Consider the following 20,662-nt stretch of genomic DNA (forward strand, 5'->3'; position numbering starts at 1 on the left):
CCTCAGAAAGCTGTTGTACGGTTTCTCAACAAGCCCCTACAACAACCAAGACTGCATGGGACAAAATTCTCCTTTTGCAAATGAAGTGCTTCATTAAAAACAAAAAAACATGCAATTAAATAATGAGATTCACTGATTTTGAGAGTTCAGAAACAAGCAAGCTTTGTAGCGGAGTGCAATATGCTAATCTCAGTCCTCAGGCAGCAAATTAATCTACCTTCCCCAATTGGTCTGATATCCATGACTCCATGGGGTATTTTAAAACTTAATTTAGTGAGTATTTTAAAAAATATAAGGCTGTCTCTGCCTTCTCCTATATGCTCTGTTAGATAACCTTTTCCAATGCTCTAGAACATGTTCAGGGGCATTTTGTTGTTTTAAAGGCAACACAGCATGATGGTTAGGAACACGGGCTAAGATGAGCACAGGTTCAAATCTCAAATCTGACATTTACCAGGTTCAGAGATGTAAGTTAACTCACCTAAAGATGTAAGTTCACTTGCCTAAAGTCACACAACCAGGAAGTGACAGAAGGATTTGAACCAAGACAGTCTGCTTCCAGGCTTGTGCTATTATATGCTGTCACTTACTGCTATGCTACCTTCCACGCACACCATCATCCTCATCATCACTACCAGAAAGCCGTATTATAGACAGTAATTCAAACTGTGTCTTTTAATTAATCGAGTCTTGAACTCTGAAGAGCCACACTCAGCAAATGCCATCCAATAAATAATCACCACATTCATTCATATTTTTCTAATGCTATCCCAATAAAGTAGAGAAGAAAATGTCACAAACCTCATTTTGCAGATCCGGAACTTAACTAGAAATGATCACTCACGTCTCCCAGCGTCACTCGGTGACGGAGAGGCAGAGAGAGAACTGATGAAGCTCGGCTCTACTCACCTAGCATTATTACTCATCTTAAAAATATTTAAGCTTCTCAAATGGAAATAGGTAGGACAGTTTCCAGCCTTCTGTTCTACCTGGAGAAAAACAAGGGCAGGCTGGCTTGCAGAGCACCTTGGAATAAATAAAGTATTAGGACATGAGTAAGGGCCGATCATAAAGAAGTCCCACACTGTGTCTACAGTCAGCATAATAACTGTGCCATTTTTTACCATTTTGCATTCAGCCTGGCTAATTCACTGACACCTTAAAAGTGACAGATGAATGTGAGAAAGAGCTGAAAACTCTTGAAAGACTTGAAAAGATGCCAGAAGGACCCTAGCCAACTGTAGTGACAGCTGGAGTTAAAGAGGACATAGTTTAAAAAGCAACTTACTACTAATTTTTTATATTAAAAAGACAACAGAAACAACCTGAGATGGCACCGAAAGAAAAACAATTCATTAAACCCTTTCTTAATTAAACAGTTAATATCCCTAAATCTGGCCAAACCAAAAATGAATGACTGTCAGATGGGCCCCTGATACTGGCAGTCCCTACCCTATCATTCATTGGCGACTATTTTAACCTATTTTAAAACAGATCAGGAAAAATGATGTTTAAAGATTCCACCAGACCATTAGGAAGGCCCTAAAAAATTCCAGGGCTTTTTACTATTTTCCTAAAAGTTGGCTACATGCACATTTGCCAACATTTCACTACAACAAACCTCTTAAAATTAATAAATTACCTGTCAAATCCCATAAAAACAGATGGTCACTTGGAGACAGGAGAAGATGTTATCATTTTGTTTTACACAGCTGTTCAGACTAGGAAAAAAATCATTTCATTTTCCATAACATATAATAAACTTTGTTTAAGATTCCTAATATTAGGCATAAAAATGAAAATTTCATGCAGCTGTTTCTATGTTACACATCTGGCTATTATTGAGAAAACATCTTTAATAGTAAAAAAATACATCATTATCATAAATAAAAACTAAAATTGGTTTTTGTTTTCTCTTAACAATCATCAAGCTATTTCTCAATCCTTTGCTATCAAAAGATTTTCAATTGCTGGGTGTTCCTAAATTGAGGTAATCTAATATGCTTTTTAACACAATTAAGAATTTATTAGCAATCTCTTATCAATGAGAAGGTACACATAGCTGAATATCTGATACCACAATTGTTTCTTCCTAGTACTCCTTTCAGGAAGGTGTTTTACGAATTTTATCAGAAATCTAACACATGAAACAATAAGTCAACACAACATTAGTGTCACACATTTGAAATGAGATTTTGATTTGTTAGTCTCCAACACATTACTTATATTACTGTAAATCACATGAAGAAGAAGACATTTGGCACCTAAGAATAGTTATGAAATAACCAGCACCAAGAGCATGCCTCTATTTATGCTCAGAGCTCTCTAGGTTCTATATTTTTAGCAAAGGACATAAAACTTGATAGCTAAATATATGGCCACTTTTTTCACATTACTTGCCAGGAGCACCAATGTTTAACTCTTCAAAATGTCCACAAAATATATCTATGACATTCAACTACTGTAAGACTGGGGGGATTTGTATGGAGGGGGATTCATTTAGTATTAGCAAAATAATTAAAATTTTGACAGGCTGCATTGACTTGTGAACTGCAGCAAGAAAAGCCTCCCCAAGGACCGTACTAGAACACAACCCGGATCCCTGACAGGGCCGACGTCGCCCCAGGGCCCGCCTAGACCTCCACCTCTCCAACCTCACCTCCTTCCACTCCCTGACCAACTATACCCAAGCCTCCGTGATCATCCTTCTGGCTCCTGAAAACGCCAAGCTCCTGGCCATGCCCCATGTGTGCCATCTGCTCGGAACGCTCTTCCCTTAGATATACTTACAGCTATTCAGCAGTCACACCACAAATGTCATCTCCACAGAGAAACTTTCCATCACCTCTGGCCCTCTCCCACCCTCCTGTCACCACCTCACTATCCTTTTTGGTTTTCTTCAGAGCACTGATAGCCTTTGAAAATTATCATGTATGTGTTTACATGTTTATTTTCTGTCTTCTACCAGAACTTAAAGCCCTTCTCAAGAATTGTCTTATTCACAGTTACATCTCCAGCACCAAGTACCGAATATAACAAAAGCATACTAAATAAAGGAACAGACTTTACTTTTCACCAAACTGACTAACAATGTGATTGAAATGGCCAAACAATCCATCTGAATCCAACTTGTGTCTTGGGTACTCTGCTCACTACTGGACTCGAACAGGACTTAATCATAGGATGGGATTAGGAATCCATGAGGCCAAGGATGTTCCAAGGTGCCCAGAGACTATCCCTTTGAAGTTTCTGCCCAAATGGCCTCTTTCCAAGATCTGGCCTTCCACAGGAAAAACATGGTGCCCCGTCTGCATACTTCTCGGCTAAAGGACTGGCTATTTGCAGAAGAGGTGGATGGATCTAGACATGAATGCACATGAGGCACCTAACCATAAGGGATGGGGCTGGGGTCAAAACAAGAACTACAGGCCAGGGGTTGGTAAACCCTATGTTGCACACTTTTGTACAAAACTCGAGAAAATACAGCAATGTGAAATTCAAACCACGTCTTCCAGGTCATTACGAAGGTGTGTTTGTCAAGACATTTTATTCTACTTGGGATATACACACTTTAGTCTATTCGATAGACTGTTAGCTTGATTTATAACTTTGTATTTGGAACATGTGGGACGTAGTCTTCTTTGTACTATTGCCACTGATCCTAAAAATGTTGCCGTGGGCCTATCTGCCACGGGAGTCCTCAATCAAGCCCTCCAAATCTGTTTCCTCACTGGAGAGAGAAAATAATTCCTGTCTTCCCGATACCCCACATATATGAAGAACAAACGAGATCATACATAAAAATCTATAAAAAGTGCAATTTTGAAATATTTGTATTGTGTTCTTCTCCATATGCCACTCTGTGTATTCCAGCAAGGGAGGACCACAACAATTTCCATTGCTGATACCAAAGCCACGTGGCTTCTGAGAAACGTTTGCGCTAGATGGGGTGTTGCCTTTCATTTCATTTTTTTCAGAGTGCTAAGTATTCATAAAATTATTTCTCTATCCTGAAAAGTTTCACATTCTTCCAAAAAGAAAAAAGACATCAGGCTCCCCAAGAATTTAGAAATATAAAGAGAAAAGAAAACTTAAAAACAAAACAAAGCAAAACAAACCTTCTACAATCATTTATAGTTATTTATAGTTATAGAGGCATGCCAACTGAAAAATGCCTCTTCTACTATTTAGCCCATTGAATACAGCCCTATTTTCCAGGAAAAGCACATAACACACACGAGTGCTGTGCTGGAATGAACGGCATATGAAGTATACTTCTGGGGCTGTTTCAGATCTCCTAGGCAGTCTGTCCGGAAGCCTTCCCTCTCATTCCAGAGAAAGGATGATCTCGGAGATTTAATAAATCAAGAGCACAAAGAGAACATGCAAAGAAGGTAGGACAAATGAAGAGAAACTCAAAAACTTAAAGAGGGAAGAGAGGCAGGTTGGCAAGAGCACAGTAAAAGTTAAAACAGACTCAGGCCAATCCAGGACAAGCGTAAATGAAAACAGATTTTGGTGGACTGAGAATCAAAAAGAACTGCATTTTAGATGATCAAAACCCTTTCATACAATGCATCAAACTCATCAAGTGGGGTACACTAACCACTAGCACCAAAAAATAAATGAGGAAAATCTACATCAAAATACCTTTTAGACATAAAGTGTCCAGTTTTCTATGTAACCAGTCCCATCTCTCTGGTCTATAGGTCAAGTAAATTCAGCGGGAAACTTACCTGTAAATATTAACATCAGTAATAATTAAAAGAGCTAACATTTACTGAGTCGTCCTACTTTGCATGCACTTAACTAATTATAACACAATGAGTTATTACAATAACATAATGAGACTCACAGCAAATCTTTGATGCAAGAAATTTGAGTTCCTTTTTAGATGGGGAAACTAAGGCACAGAGGGGTCAAGTAACTTGCCCAAGATCTCATGCCAGAAAACGAGAAATCCCAGGAAACCTGGCTTCTCAGAGGAAGCCAACACAACAATCCAGAGAGGTAAGTGGTAGCATCAAGAGCTGTTAGAAACCTGACACTTTTTCTGCCATTCTCCCACAAATATGTATTTATCATCACCACGTTCAAGGGTGCAAGGCACAGTGGATGAAAGAAATAAAGACTCCAGGCCTGGAAACTCACTGTCCTGATGAAGAAGGAAGAAGATCTTATTGATAAGACCTCACAAAGGACCTTCACATACAATCTCTCATGTGATCCTCACAGCATCTTAACCTGTTACCCCCAGTTCACAGAGGAAACAACTGAGCTCAAATAAGGCAAGCAAGTTATTCAGGGTCACAAAAGTTCAATGGCACTGACCGCATGTGAACTAGTATTAATTTAATGTTCATTCACCCAGCATCCCCGAATGGTCTGGGTAACAGGTCCTCCTTGTCATTCAAGATACCCAACTAGACAAATGGCAAAAAGGAACTGGCACTATCTAATCACAATCATACATAGTGCTCCATACCACCCCTAAAAAGTGGGGAGGGGAATGACTGAACGTGGAAGCCACAGCTCAAATTCAGGCTTTCTGAATTCCATTCAAATATTCTTCCCACCACACCAGGTACAGTCAGCCCAGATACCATACAGGAAACTCATGATGTAAATGTAACATGTAGCTCATGACGGGTTCAGCTGTTGGCAAATTAAGTTGAGGAGAACTGGACCCATTTTGCAACACCCATGGCTTTCTTGCTCGCCACAGAAACAAAGTGCTTTGGTGAGCTGGGGTAGCCACTGCAGGCTACTAGGAAGACTCCCTGTGTGAGTGGTCATTGTTTTCCTGAGACAATCTGTTTATATTATTATAGGACTCGATCTGCAGAGGCAACCTCTACATTTATTCCACTGATTTCTTTGGCATGGTCTCAAAGAGAAACGGCATACTGTGTGACCATAATACAGAATGCATGCGTGATAATTATTAAAATTTGCTATTGTACTCTGGGTTATTCAGATCATCATACTCCAGCCAATAGCATACTCAACTGGTCTAACACTTCTGCAACTCACTTCTTTATCTGCCACATTCCAACCGTCAGCAGGTCCCATGAGCTCTACCTCCAAAATAGACCCCAAGGATATCCCAGAGATATACGAGTGCATACCCACTTCCCTCGTTCCTCTGCCACCCTCATCATCCAAACCACCACCTTCTCACCTGCACAACAGCCTTCATGCAGCCCATTCACCGCAGGACAGTTCATGACAGGGAACAACTTGTCCTGCTTTGCTTGGAACTTTCTTGGTTTTAACTACTGACAGTCCCTATCCTGGACACCCCTCACTCCTGGGCAATCCAGGATAGCTGGGCATCTGGTCTATGGTGAACTTTTCATATAATAGGTAAGATCAGGTCCTTGCTGTGGTTGAATGAGTCATGGCCCCATTCTTCACCCCCTCCACCCCCCATGAACATCCTGTGTCATGTGCCCTTGCAGTTCCTTCCACTTCCACTAGAGGTGCTGTTCCCTTGACTTTGGGCTCAACCAGTGGGATGTCAGCAGATGTGATGCAGGCAGAGGCTTGAAACACACTTGTGGTTAGGTTTGCTCTCTTACGTCTTGGCCATTTCTCTGTGAAGATATGCCTAGTCCAGGAGGGCGAGATGCACATGGAGGAGTACTGGACCCAACTAGCAGCGTGCAGCCACATCCGGTAAGGCCCTGGCTGGGCCAATATACAGACATTTGAGCAAGAACAAATGACTCGTTGGGTTTGGGGATGGTTTGGCATCTAGCACTGTTAAGATGCCTAATTGATATGGATTTTATCAAAATTGTTCTCCATCTCACTAAAATAAAATCCAAAATACTTACCTAGGCCTACAAAGCCTGCTCTCACCTACCTCCCAGATCTCACCCCATTGCCCTTCTCTAAATTTCAATCTCACCAGCCTTTCTGTTTTTAAACCTGACAAAGCTATTTCCAATGCAGGGTCTTCACCTCATCAGTCATCTTTGCCTAGAACTCCTCACTTCTGGCTCTTTCCATCCGTCCACATTAGCTGAAAATCACCACCTCAGACAAGACTTCCCTGACCATTCTAAGCCCTCCCTGATTTTACCACTTCTTTATTTCCCTTGCAGCACTTCTAAATCTGTAAATTATTTGTCTGTTTATACTCTATATACTCACCAAATTCAAATATTCAAAAATCTCTCAGTAAGTTACTGAATATCAGCTGAATGGTGCGCAATGGTCCAGAAAATCTGTTAATCTGATATCCTCATGGTCTGAGGTGTAAACGATTTTTACTATTGAAAACAGAAGGTGAAAACGGATAACACAGTAGATCTATAGATGATGTTTATCAATCACGGATACATTTTTAAATTAAAAGTTCAAAAGGGATTTAATGGGGGAAAATGTTAGCTGACACAAGCTGATAAAAACTAGAGAGAATTATGTCAGACTAATAGTTATATCATTCTTTCTAAATGAAACAGGATCTCAATATCAAACTCCTATAACTGCTTAAATCAAAGAAAGATGAACAAATAAAAAGTTGTTTGGCCTGGTATGAAATTACAAGCCTTTAGCTACAGAAGTTAAAACAGAAACAATGAAAGTATCACTCTCTATCATTAGTTATAGTTCCATACCACCGGCCAAGTGGAAAATTTTAGCTATCTGCCTTCAGGGACTTCAGTGTTCACAAAAGACCCCTTTAAACTCCAACCACTGTGAAGTTAAAAGGCACTGAATCATGTGAACGTTTCTATACTGGGAATATTTTTGTAATGTGAACAACAAAGACCCAGTTCCTGGTTCAGCTAATGGGTGCTGCCTGCAGTATTCACGGCAGGAGAGGGGGAGATACCACGACTCCTGAGAGTGCTAATAAAAACCAACCGACTAGGAGAAGAGACAGATGTCAGGTAGCTTCAAGCAGAAACGGAGGGCTTTGGGGGGAGCCTGTCCAGTCTAGGGTGCTTTGCACTAAGCTTTGGGGAGCAAGAGGGTATGAAGCGATAGATCAGAGTCCCTCAATGAAGGTAAGCATCCTTGTGAGCAGGGCTCTGAAGGCTAAAGCTCTGGTCCCTTGGCTCTGGGCTCAGAAGTAAAGGACGCCTGACTTTGTTTTCTGTCACTAGGAGGTGCTCCACTGTGCCTGGAATTGTGAAGCCCACTAGTGTTGTTACTGAAGATGCGACCTCACAGTCCAGCCTATGTGGACCTTTTAGGGACTCTTAGATTTTTCTATAAACTAGGAATGAGGATGATGACATATCTCAGAAATGTCTTATGAGGATTCTATGAGGCAAAGCACTTAACAGTATTTATTAAACATATAGAGAGTCCTCAAGACATGTTAGCTGCTACATTTTCCACTACCTAGCACATGCGTCCAATAAATATTGCTGAATGCATGAGTAAATGAAAGTCTCAGGTTCTGTTGAAGTGTGCTCTTCTACTTGAAAAGGGAAGAAAAAAACAAAAAAAGAAACCACAAATGTGTAAAACATCCGTCTTCTAAGACATCAATCAATATGGTAGATATGAACATTCTAGTCATGAGAAAAACATTTCATTTTGTAAATGTGCACTTTGGTATTTTGGTTTACACATCATTCTCGTAAGTTTGGTTGGTGAGTATCTAAGCTCCTTAGTCTGATGAATTCTGATTGGGTACCCAAAGTTTCCCAACCTACAAAAACAAGGAGCGACCTGGGTTTACTCAAAGCAGTATACCTTGAGGGGTTGTCCACAGATATCTATCACAGAAGGCAGCCATCCACACTTTCCTTGGGCAGAATGCTTCTCTTTCCCACAAATAACTACTTTGACATACAACTAGCAAAATAATCTAAGTTATAACTTCTCTCTTTAAAGCTAGTATTGCCAATTTTTCGCCAATCATTTTGAGGGATCCTTTCCATGAGACCCAAGGAGAAAAAAGATTACTTACATCACACGTGTTTTGAGCCTTCCTTGGGTTTCCTTATAGTCCCTTCTCTTACTTTATCAAAGCAGAGCAAACACACCACTCTCACAAAATTATGACAACCTACTATTTAATACTGTAGAATATTATTTTTTTCTAAGAGCAGAGAAGCCAGTGATTAAAATGTACTGAAATGAGAATACTTGGGCTACCTTTCAACTGAAATGAACACACATCCAAGATCCTATAACTGAAAGTAGAGCTCGTTTATGTAAATAGGATGAAAAGCCACAATGAACCAGGGACTTTCATTAACATGACGTGCTAGAGCAGAGAGAACCTGGCAGAAGGTCAAGCTCCTTGTCTAAGTTGATTCCTTGCTGGCAATACCAGAAGACGTGACCATCCCTGCATGTTGATCAAAGCTGTTTCTGTGGCAATAAAGAGGAGGACCAGCCTGAAGAGAACCCAGGACCAATTTCTGCCACAAAGCTGAAAGCAGGCAGAGCTGCCAAGCTGATGTGTCTCTTCGTGACTTCCCACCTTCCCACCAGGGCCAATGGGGCTGCTGCTCCCTTAGTTTTACCTTCTCCCTAAACTAAGCTCAAGAACACGACCCGGGGCTTAGAGAAAACCCAATGGGAGAGTACATCAAAGAAGTGCTTTTTGGCAACTGTTAACCCAGAGGGAAGGTTCCCTGGGGTGTTTGTTCTCTTATTGATTTTCCCATTCTGCAACCACTTACAGAACGCATCTCTGTTTGAGGTACCAGGACTGCAAAGATGAATGGGAAACAGCCTTGGCCCTGGAACAAAGAGTCAAGCCTTGTCCTAACCAACGGTTTTATACCCTGCTCCCTGCAGACATTCCTAACAAACGGTGCCAGAAAGGGCCTTTCATCTAGTTCATCTTTCACTTAAAACCTGCATGAAATACTGGGATAATACTTAAAGCTATCACATTCTGTCCTACTAAACTGGCTTCATGTTTAGGACAGTTGCTATCAAGGAGTCATCCTTAAAGTTACTCTTTCAGTAAGGTGACCAAATACCTTGTTTAAATGGAAACAATTTTGAATGGGATTGCTATTAATAACAGTTTTAGAATAATAGATGTATCTAAGTCTGTTCCAGGCAAACCAGTAAGGATGGCCATCTAAGCTTGCAGACACTTATGAAAACTTTAAATGCCAGATGAATCTTGAAACCTCTTGCCCTGGTTAACAGGAACACACATAACCGATTTCTTATACGAAAAGTACTGTATGAGAGGTCAGCCTACAACTATCTCATAAGGAACGTGCTTCCTCCCTTCAGGGTACAGGCCACACAGGTTAAATTATCCTCTACCCCCACCTCATGCACACGGAGATTGGAGTATACCACCTACCATAACAGCAAAAACCACAGCAATATAATGACAACACCTGCACTGTTGGTGGGAATGTAAATTGTTACAGCCACTTTGGAAAACAGTGTGGAGGTTCCTCAAAAAATTAAAACAGAACTACCATAAGAAACAGCAATTCCACGTTTTGGTATTTATTCAAAGGAAACAAAAACACTAACTTGGAAAGATATGTTCACTGTAGTATTATTTAAAACAGCAAAGATATAGAAACAACCTAAGTGACCATTGATGAATCAATGGATAAAGAAAATGCAGCGAGTGTGTGTGTATGTGGGTGTGTGTGTATGGTGCCAAAAAAATGTATACACATTTTAAGAAAGGAAAAAAACTATTAAAATTATAATACTCAATATGTACCGATAACAAAAGATGAATACAAGTCACATTTGAGTTCTGCAATTCAAGAGGTGTTCAAAGTGGTTACCATCAGCGTCCAGACACTTCTGATTACAGCGAACTACTGCTTGAGCAACGGTGACCAAAGTGTCCACTAGTATACATTTTTTGGCACCTCCAGTATACACACACATACACACACACACACACACAAACACTATATACACTATGGAATTATTATTCAGCCATAAAAAAAAGAAGGAAATCCTGCCATTGACATGCATGGACCTTGAGAGCATTGTGCTAAGTGAAATAAGTCAGACAGAGAAAGACAAATACCGTATGATCTCTTATATTTGGAATCTAACAACAACAAAAATTCCCAAAAAATAACACATTACAGATTGGTGGCTGCCAGAGGTAAGGGGTGGAGAGTGGGCAAAATGAGTGAGGGAACCAAAAGATACAAACTTCCAGTTATTACATGCCCATGACTTATTTATTTTAAGTCCTGGGGAGGTAATGTACAGTGTGGTGACTATAATTAATACTACTGTATTGCATATATGAAAGTTTGTAGGAGTAGATCTTAAAAGTTCTCAGCAAAAAGAAAAACAGTGTAACTATGGAAGGTGATGGAGGTTAATTAGACTTATTGTGGTGATCATTTCACAATATATACATATATCTGTACACCTGCAACTAATATGTTACCTGTCAAAATATCTCAATTAAACACACACACACACACACGCACAATGACAACATCTACCCATGTTTCCTATGAGCCAGACACTGTATTAAGATCGAGGTCACTCCTCCCACGAAATCCATGGGTAGACACAACTGACATCCTATGTTCTACAGATGAGGAAATGGAGTCCTAGAGAAGTTGAACAAATCTAATAAAGGGGAGGAGCAAGGTTTGATAACAAGGCAGTCTCCTTCAGAGCCCACCTTCTGAAACACCACAGCACCTCCCAGAAGACAGCACTAAGGGGAAAAGTTAAGCTGGACCAAAAAGTAATAATAACAATGATTATGATCCCAATTATGCATCATCGAGACTTCAGGGTATACAACTATGCTACACTTTCTACATACATGACTTCATTTCACTCTCGTGACACCCTAAGAAGTATTATTATTAGGTTGATGTAAAAGTAATTGTAGTTTAAAACGTTAAAAACAATTGCAAAAACCACAATTACTTTTGCACCAACCTAATACTTAACCCATTTTACAGATGGGAAAACTGAGGATCCTAGGGGTCAAATCACTTGCCGAGCTAGCATGTGGCAGATGCAGGATTTGAACTGGGCCAACTCCAGAGAGATCTTCCTGGGTTAAAAGGCACTCTAAGGAAAGAACATGGACAAAGGCAGGAAGGGAACAGATGTGGCCACACAGTGGCAAATGGCACAAGGCAGACCACGACCATGTCACAGACGACTGGCCATAAGAGCTTATGCTGAATCAGCTAAACAGGGAAGCATAGTGAGGAATTCTCAGCAAGCGGAAAGTCATCAAACGAGTAAGATTTTCTCGTGTTTATGGTCCTCATGTGCAGGTTATTTATAAAGAAAATATATATTTATGTGAAGTCGTTTTTCCATGATACATCTAACACCTGAAGACAGAACAATTTGATTTCTGTATATCAAATACTTTTAGCATTGTTAGTTATCCTGTTATCCACATCCCATCTGCTTCCTTTTCCCCATACTGAAGTGACTCGTATATTCACTCAAACAAAAGTATGAAGACAAAAAAAAAAAAACCCACAAAACTAATACTTCGTCCCCATTTAATTTCAGAAAAATAACAAACTCACAAATCCCTTAGCTTGTTCCATATTGAATGAAAGAAAAAAAAATACATAATTGAGGTAGCTTGTTTACTCCTCTGGTCTTCTTCCTAAAGGTAGATCAAGCAATATTTTAAATTTTCTCAATTCATTTTCCGAGTTTTTTTGCATTAACCTAGAAAAGTCAAATCGAACCTTAGTACTATGTATGCACATCTGTTAAACATTGCCAGCTCCTGTAATAACCACCTTGGGGAATAATGTAGCATCTTAAAAGCAAAATTCCTTAGGTAGTATTTATTCTGTTGCAATGTAAAAAAAAAAAATCACAATTTTCATTTTCTTTTAAAATTATGTAACTTTTGATTTCATAGACCCCAGTCACCCTAGAAAATATCAACCAACACTATACAAGTAATATAATCATTATCAAATCATCTGACAAGTTGCACACTACTGTGTTTCCCCGAAAATAAGACCTAGCCGGACAATCAGCTCTAATGAGTCTTTTGGAGCAAAAATTAATACAAGACATGGTCTTATTTTACTATAATATAAGACTGGGTCTTATATAATATAATGTAATATAAGACCGGGTTTTATATTAATATTTGCTCCAAAAGATGTACTAGAGCTGATTGTCCAGCTAGGTCTTATTTTCGGGGAAACACAGTAAACATAGTTTAACACTTGGATGTTACTACAAAAGCACTAAGCACTTTTATTTTTTATCTGCTGTTGATGTTTTTAATAGTTGTTATTATATTCCTTTTATGATGGCTCAGAATATTCACTCAGTTCAGACCAAAAAAGGAAGAAGAAAAGAAGGTAAATTGGTGAGTCCCTCGTTTGTACGACGCATGCGCTACGTTTGTCTTTTTTCACCTGAATTGTTCCTTGAAATATGTATTATTATCCTTAATTTTACAGTCCAGTAAATCATAGCTTAAGTAATCAAAGTAGAACAGGGCTGAGACCTATGTTCTGACTGTAGAGTTCATGTTCTTTCTAAGCCAAGAAGCAAAGGGACAAACGCCCCGAATTCTAAACGCTATAGACGGCTACATGATCACAAACCCCTTTCCTCTTCTCCCGAAGTGTGCATAAGACTATATCCCCAGTCTATCTTGCAATTCATTGTGATCATCTGATGAATTTTAGCCAATAAATAGATGTGATCTGAGTGACGTGGCTGCTGCAAAATCTCCACATGCAATCCACCATACTGTTTCCTCTTAAGTGGCTGAGATGAACACAGGCCCAGGTCATCTCTGGGAGACACGTGATGACGAGAGCAGAGTGACATGATGAACGAGTTTGGATCTATCTGTGGGTCATCACCTAGAGGCAGATCAAGAATACCACACCGGGCTTTTGTGTGACTAAGAAATCACTGTGCATTGTAGTAAGCTACTGAGAATGAGCAGTTTATGGGTTACAGAAGCTAGCATTACCCAACATACCCAAACAGAAAACAATCTAAATAAGTCATAATAGGAAATAACAGCCAATCTAGGGATCATCATACAACCATTAAAACATTTTTGAAAAAAATATTAATATTTGGGTGATGTTCATGTTATAATGTAGAATTTTGAAAGTAAAATACAGAAGTGCATGTATAGTATTTTCCCAAATATAAAAACATTCTTTCTCAATTATATCTATCTAAATATATACACAGAAATTAATGTTGCTGACTGAATGAATGTGCAAGAAAAATAGAAGAAAATATGTTAATATTAAGTCAGGTCCCCTCTGGATGATGGGATAGGAGGAGGTTTTGACTTCTTTGTACTTTTCCATAGTTTCCAAAATCAAAATAATGAGCTCACTCCTTTTAAAATCAGAAGAGATTTCTGTTTAAGATTTCTTTTAAAAACCCAATATATCCAGACTGACGGATAATACGGAACTGGCTCTCAGGCCCCCTTACCCCAAGCAATGTTTGTCTACACCTACAACCCCAGCAGGTAGCCTGTGGACATTGAGACCTACCAAACTGTGCACTGGGGTGAGTCAAAGACCCCAGGGAAAAATAATTCACAGGAAAATCCTGGAAAATGAGAACATGCACATAACTCTTTGTTCCTTCACAACGAGGTAGCTTTAAAACACAGGTTAATAAATAACTCCATTAACAATACACTGAAAAGACAGAAAGTGAAATGATGTCAGTTACCCTGGATACGCACTCATGGGCAGGCAGAGATCTGGTGATATTCAGAACCAGGCCCTAAAGGAAAGCCTTCCTTTGCCTTTAAATAAGGATTACATGAGATCACACCCACAAAATGCTCAGCAGGATGCCAGGCACATGGCCAGATCCCAAAGGTTAAATGCAACCACTATTATTTTTATTGGTTAAAGTGTGAAAAGAAGAATTAATCTTTGTTTTAGTATACTGCCAAAATTCAAGTTGAGGCATTAATTTTCAGAGCATTGTTATTCGTTTCTAAGGAAACTGGCAGGAAGCTACATGTGAGCTTCCATAAAGCCTGCCTGCCCACAACCTGCCTTGATCTCACCTTCACTCTATAGGTCTCCTGCTGCTTCTGTTCAGTGAACACCACAGAACTAGGAGGGAAAAGATATTCTAGCACACAGAGATTCTACGGAGAGGACCAGAGAAACTCATGTATATTTGCAGTCCCAAGAAGAAGAGAAAAGAACGTTTTATAATAGGGGATCTCTTTACAAAAATATATACAATAGGAAATGGGATATATATAATAGGAATACAGTTAGGAAAAGCCTTTAATACCAATTCAGGTGTTCCTTTAAGGAGGATTTGTAAGTAAACATTAACAAGTAAAAATTTTCTGAATAACAATATTTATTGAGCATTTACTATGTCTCAGGACACATGATAAACACTTTCTGCCTGGAAGAGTCAGAGTTTTTAGCAACAAGCAATAGAAATTGACTCTAGCTAAAATAAGCATTAAGTAAGTTACAAAAAAAGATACTGGGATGTTCACATACTCACCAACAAGGTGGGAAACTGAGGCACAGAAAATGAGAAGGAACCAGCAGCAGTCAGGAAGAGTCAAATCTCACCACAGAAACCATGTAGCTCATGAGGACACCACCATTATTTTTGGAAAGCAGACACTGCTGCAACCTCTGATGGCCCACATGTGCCATTTGCTTCTTTGCATTCCTGACTCCAGATTCAAAATAATGGGCAGCTGATATGGTGGTAAAATGAAGATTTAATACAGAGAAATCAATGTTATCCTTGCTTGTCATTATAAGACAATAATGACCATCATCTCACTACAAAGGTTGTAAGATCTTTGGCAAGGTCCTAACCACACAGTATGATATGACAAAGCCACAATAGTCTAGGAGGCTTGTAACTGCCTAGAGGATTAATAGTACGTGTCAATCAGCAGTTCCGTTTTTGCCTAAAATACAGTTCCTTTATGGTGTAAGTAATTCACAGGGCTTTAAGATGTGATTATACATAAAACGAAAAGAACAAGTTATCATATTGACGAATGAAAACATGTTATAGCTAAAAGCAATCCAAAGCGAGACAAGTTCAATAAAAACTCCTTATCTCCATTTTAGGATGTAGGTCATTAGCTCAGGGAAGATGAATTTCTCCATTCATATTTCAATTTCTTCCCTGGCAAAAAAAAAAATAATAATAATAACTGAGGTTTTGAAATACAATCTTCTTGCTTAGTCAAATGTTTGAGCATCTCATATCAACATGAACGGAATAATTAATAAATTGTGGAGATTCCACAAACTAAAAAGTGGTGGTTCTAATGAAGTTTCATCTATGCTTATATGCAAATACTGTCAAGACAGGCATTTTGAGGTAAGTAAGGGACACAGCCCCTCATCCGTCTTTAAAGACAACTGAAAGGGAACATCAATATTAGACGTGCACACAGTGGGTATTCTGCCATTATCTTTTGAATGTATACATTAAATTTAGTCCATAGAGGAGAAATGTAGGTAACTAATAAACCTCCGAAGAAAACTGTAGGCAAGAAAAACAACTGCTTCTTTAAAGCATGACTACAAAAGGTAGCTCATACAAACTGCTACAGAAATGAATATTATCCACATATTAAAAACTTAATTCACCAAACCAAATTTACTCTCTCAATCAGACATAAGTCCATTTTCTGTGCAAGAAAATGAGACTCTCACTCAATATCTTATCATTATGAATTGTGTTTCAGAAACAAAAGGTTTACATTGCCCATTTTAAACAAATGTTCAAATTAACAAGCTTTCCATAACTATCCGGCAAAATGTTCTATTGCCCAAAGAGATACAACAAAATGAATCATTAAGAAAATATCTGCAGATTAAACAGTTTCTATAAATTGTACCTTAGAACCTGCTACATCCAGTTTAATTTAATCTTCTAATTTTATTAATATGTATTTTCCATCTTAAAGATGCTGACTCACACAGAAAAATCTCCCAAGAATATCATCATCAAGTTAACAAAGGATAAATGCTTGGGGAGGAGATTAAATCTAATCTGACTCGGTAGAAATCCCATCTTTGTCAATTATTAGCAGTACAACCTTGGCAAGTTTTTAACCTTATCTTGCCTGTTTCCTTGCTTTGCAAAATAACAATGCTGCAGTAAAAATGGCAGTATTTGGCAACTGATTGAATATGTTAAACATGAAAGGCATTAGAAATGATCTGGAGGGATCTCAGCTTGGTAAGTAGAGGGACATAAAAGGAAGAGAAGGTTTAGAGCAACCAAGAGATGACAACTTCCATTTGGACCAGGAGAGGTGGAGACACCCATAAATGGATGGCCAGCAGACAACGAGGAATGTGTTTCTGTCACAAAGAGATTATTAAGCTCATACACACAGATTCCTGGAAATCAAACACATGTCTCAATCAACATCGATTTTCAAAATATTTTATAAAATATCATTTTATTTTAAAACACAGCCACATACGAATAAAGTAGAAAGGTGAGCAAATACATATCAATCATTTACAAACTTTTTAAATTAAAATATGAACTCTCATAACACACGACTGACAGGATACTGATTATCACATGTCTCAGATTTGTCTATGAATTTGAATCATGACAGCAGTGGACTCCCTGAAATTATATGCTGATAATGACGATAATGATAGCAACAAAATCTCATATAGGACTTACATATGGTAGGCATATTATCCTTCCATATAATTTTTCCCATTAAAATATCATAATTATTAGGTGGAGTTCCCATTTTTGGGACAATCAGAAAGATACATGTACGAATCAGTTTGAACCTTTATCTCCAATCTATTTGGTAAAACTCTAGTTGTGCACTTGGTTCTTGTCAATCTTGTGGTGACAAGAACGTAAATACTATGAAGTTTTGCCGGATTCTTCTTGCTTCACTTTCCTCAGGCAATCTCAGTGCCATGCGCACTTCCTTTTATATTCACTATCAACTCAGTTCATTTTCACCCAGTTAGACTTGGTACCATCTCCTCTTCCAATACGATAAATATCCCTTCTGATCAAAACCAGAGGAGACTTTCCTTCTACCGAAACTGCTCACTGAATAAGAGACGGATTACTCTTTCACTCACCAAAGAGGTGCTTGGATTCATTTTCTCAATTCTCTTTTGGCTCTAAGCAGTACCAGAGAGGCCGGCCCCTGGCTACACCCAGTAAAGGAGTGTCACAGGGATGTGACACACAGCCAAAGTTATTGTCAACCCCTGTCTCCAGTTGGAGTTTTCTTAAACAAACACTCCGCAAGAACCAAAATGCCTTTTTTAAAAGTTTATTTTCATTTTTTCAAATTTTTATTTAAACTTGCTTCATAGTCTGTCTCTTTCCTTCCCTTCACCCTGTAACTAATGGCCCCAGAATATGAATGCCACCTTGCTAATTCCTCCAAAGCAAAAATGGTGTCTTAAAAACAGTGTACAATCCCCGACCACAAAGTGGTGGCTAAATAAATGCTTATAAAACAAATCCACGACTAAGAAGCCAATTAGTTCAGTAAGTCCAAATCTCCATGAAAATCTGAAAAATAAGTCCCTTCAGCTGTGCAGCGCCTGAGGGAGGATAATCAGCTGGCTTCCAGAATTCCCTTAAGAAGGACCCTTAAACCTGAAATACTAGTATATCAGCACATTTACGAAAATAACGGAGGCAATGAAGACCAACATGAACTTTACACTTCTTTGCTCTCATTACCCAATCCCCAAACCACAGGAATATAAAACAAAAGTGATCCTTTCAAGTAAAAGGGTTGGAATACTAACCTTTACTGAGTCTATTATCAGAGTTTACTGAGGAATATTCATCCAGGTTTAGGGCTAATTCTACTGTTTTGTTTTTTTCACCATAAAAAACAATTCTGACAGTTTTTGAAAATGACACCAATTATCATTTCTTAAAATATCAGTTGATCTCAGTTTCTAAATTTAGCATCTGTAAAGTACCAATTAATTTCTTTTTAATATAAGTTCTAAGAAGAAAGAGGACTTGCTTATCTCCCACTGCTGCATCCATGGTGCCTAATACAGGTCGATAATCAATAAATATTTATTGAAGGGAAGAATAAATATACACTTCAACTGACATAACATAGAAAAGATCTGGTGTATAAGCATTTGAAGGAACTTTGAAAGGGAGATAAAAGAAGACCAATTGCTCGCTGAAGCTCCTCCCTCACGGCTTACTCTTAAGAGCATAAAAAATTGGAAAATTGAAATATGGGGCCTGTTTCTGTCTTGCACTCTCAAACCTGGCTGCGCTTCCTGGGCAAGGCCAGCTAACAGATGCTCTGTTCTTTATTTTCAATGGGAAACAACTGCTCTCGAAGGTTACAGGCAAAGAATGCACATGCAAAGGCTTCTAGCATCCAGATCGGAGCTGTCCAATATGGGAGCCGCCAGCCACAAGCATCTATCGAGCACATGAAATGAGATGTGCTGGCGGGATAAAATGCAGACCGGATTTGTGAAGATGAGGACAAAGACAGAAAAACAAAAAAGAATGCAAAACATTGCGTTCATAATTGTTTTATATTAATTACATGTTGAAAAAAATCACATTTTGAATACATTGGGGTAAACAAAACACAGTATTCAATTTAATTTCACCCATTTCTTTAGAATTTTCTTAAGATGACTTAAAAACCTTAATGTGGCTCACATTACATTCTATTGTACACTGCTAACCCTGCCCGACAGTAAGAGTCTATATGCCACAGAAAGAAAGGTCACTGAAAAACAGCAGAATCTGATTCCTAATTTCTTCATCTATAAATAGGGAAATTGGCTAGATGTTCTACCACATACCAACATGCAGGCTCCCTCAAAGACTCACAACAGCATCGGGAGATAAACACATCAGCCTCGATTAATAGATAAGAAAACTGAGGCACAGGAAAGAAAAGGCACTCATACAAAAGCTATGGAGCTAGTAAATGGGAGGGCAGAACACTGAACCAAAGTCAGCCTGACTTCCAAATGCGTGTTCTTCCCGTTTCTCTCCCGCAGTCAGTCATTCAGGGAACTTTCCCCATGTTCTAAAAGTCTTGAAAAAGGATGCCCACTCTCCTTCCTGATTTACCCTACGATGGGCTTCTCTTTGACACTCCACACCCTTCAACCAGATTTCTCACAGCTACTAAGCCACCGAGAAGAGAACAGGGTAAAATGGATTGAAGCAAACTGAAAAACTTGGACAAAATTACCATAGAGTGACATCCCGTATGATGCTTTCTCATGTAAGAGAATAAAGGTTTCCTAATTGGGCTTTTTTGCCTTTGCAATTCAAAGTTTTCCACTGCATCTGTCACTGTTAGTAGAACCTACAACAAAGCAATTTAACTAGTGGGAAATAGCTACCTGTGAATTTCCTAATTTGAGCCAGCGTATTTCACCTGGTATGAATTAGCTTACTTAGTCTCTTAGCGGCCTCCAGAGCTTCATTCGCAGTGTCTGCTACAAAGAATCTTTGAACTTTCACTCCGTTGTCAGACATCAGTTTCTTGCTCTGGTATTCCTGCAGGTTCAGCCATCGTCTGGAGGTTAATTGCACTGGCTAGAGAAATTGGGGGGAAAGCAAGAACACTTATTAATAACAAGAGAAATACCAGTCAACCTATATGGCCAGTCTTACAGATACCCTCATATAACCATCAGCAACACAGATTTTAGAAAGACAAAAGAAAAAAAGTATATTAAAT

General features: G+C 38.9%; 1 protein-coding gene across 2 annotated transcripts in view; it reads right to left on the bottom strand.

Moving 5' to 3' along the window:
* The window catches only part of SUCLG2 (succinate-CoA ligase GDP-forming subunit beta), a 261,384-nt gene that overhangs the window by 184,285 nt on the left and 56,437 nt on the right, over nucleotides 1-20,662 (bottom strand). For both annotated transcript variants that reach the window (XM_033132931.1, XM_033132929.1), the window contains exon 2: nucleotides 20,376-20,517. In XM_033132931.1, the coding sequence (XP_032988822.1) occupies nucleotides 20,376-20,517 (142 nt within the window). The remainder of the gene's footprint in view (nucleotides 1-20,375; nucleotides 20,518-20,662) is intronic.

The sequence above is a fragment of the Rhinolophus ferrumequinum genome, chromosome 17 (genome assembly GCF_004115265.2).
Source record: "Rhinolophus ferrumequinum isolate MPI-CBG mRhiFer1 chromosome 17, mRhiFer1_v1.p, whole genome shotgun sequence".
In the NCBI taxonomy this organism is placed as follows: Eukaryota; Metazoa; Chordata; class Mammalia; order Chiroptera; family Rhinolophidae; genus Rhinolophus; species Rhinolophus ferrumequinum.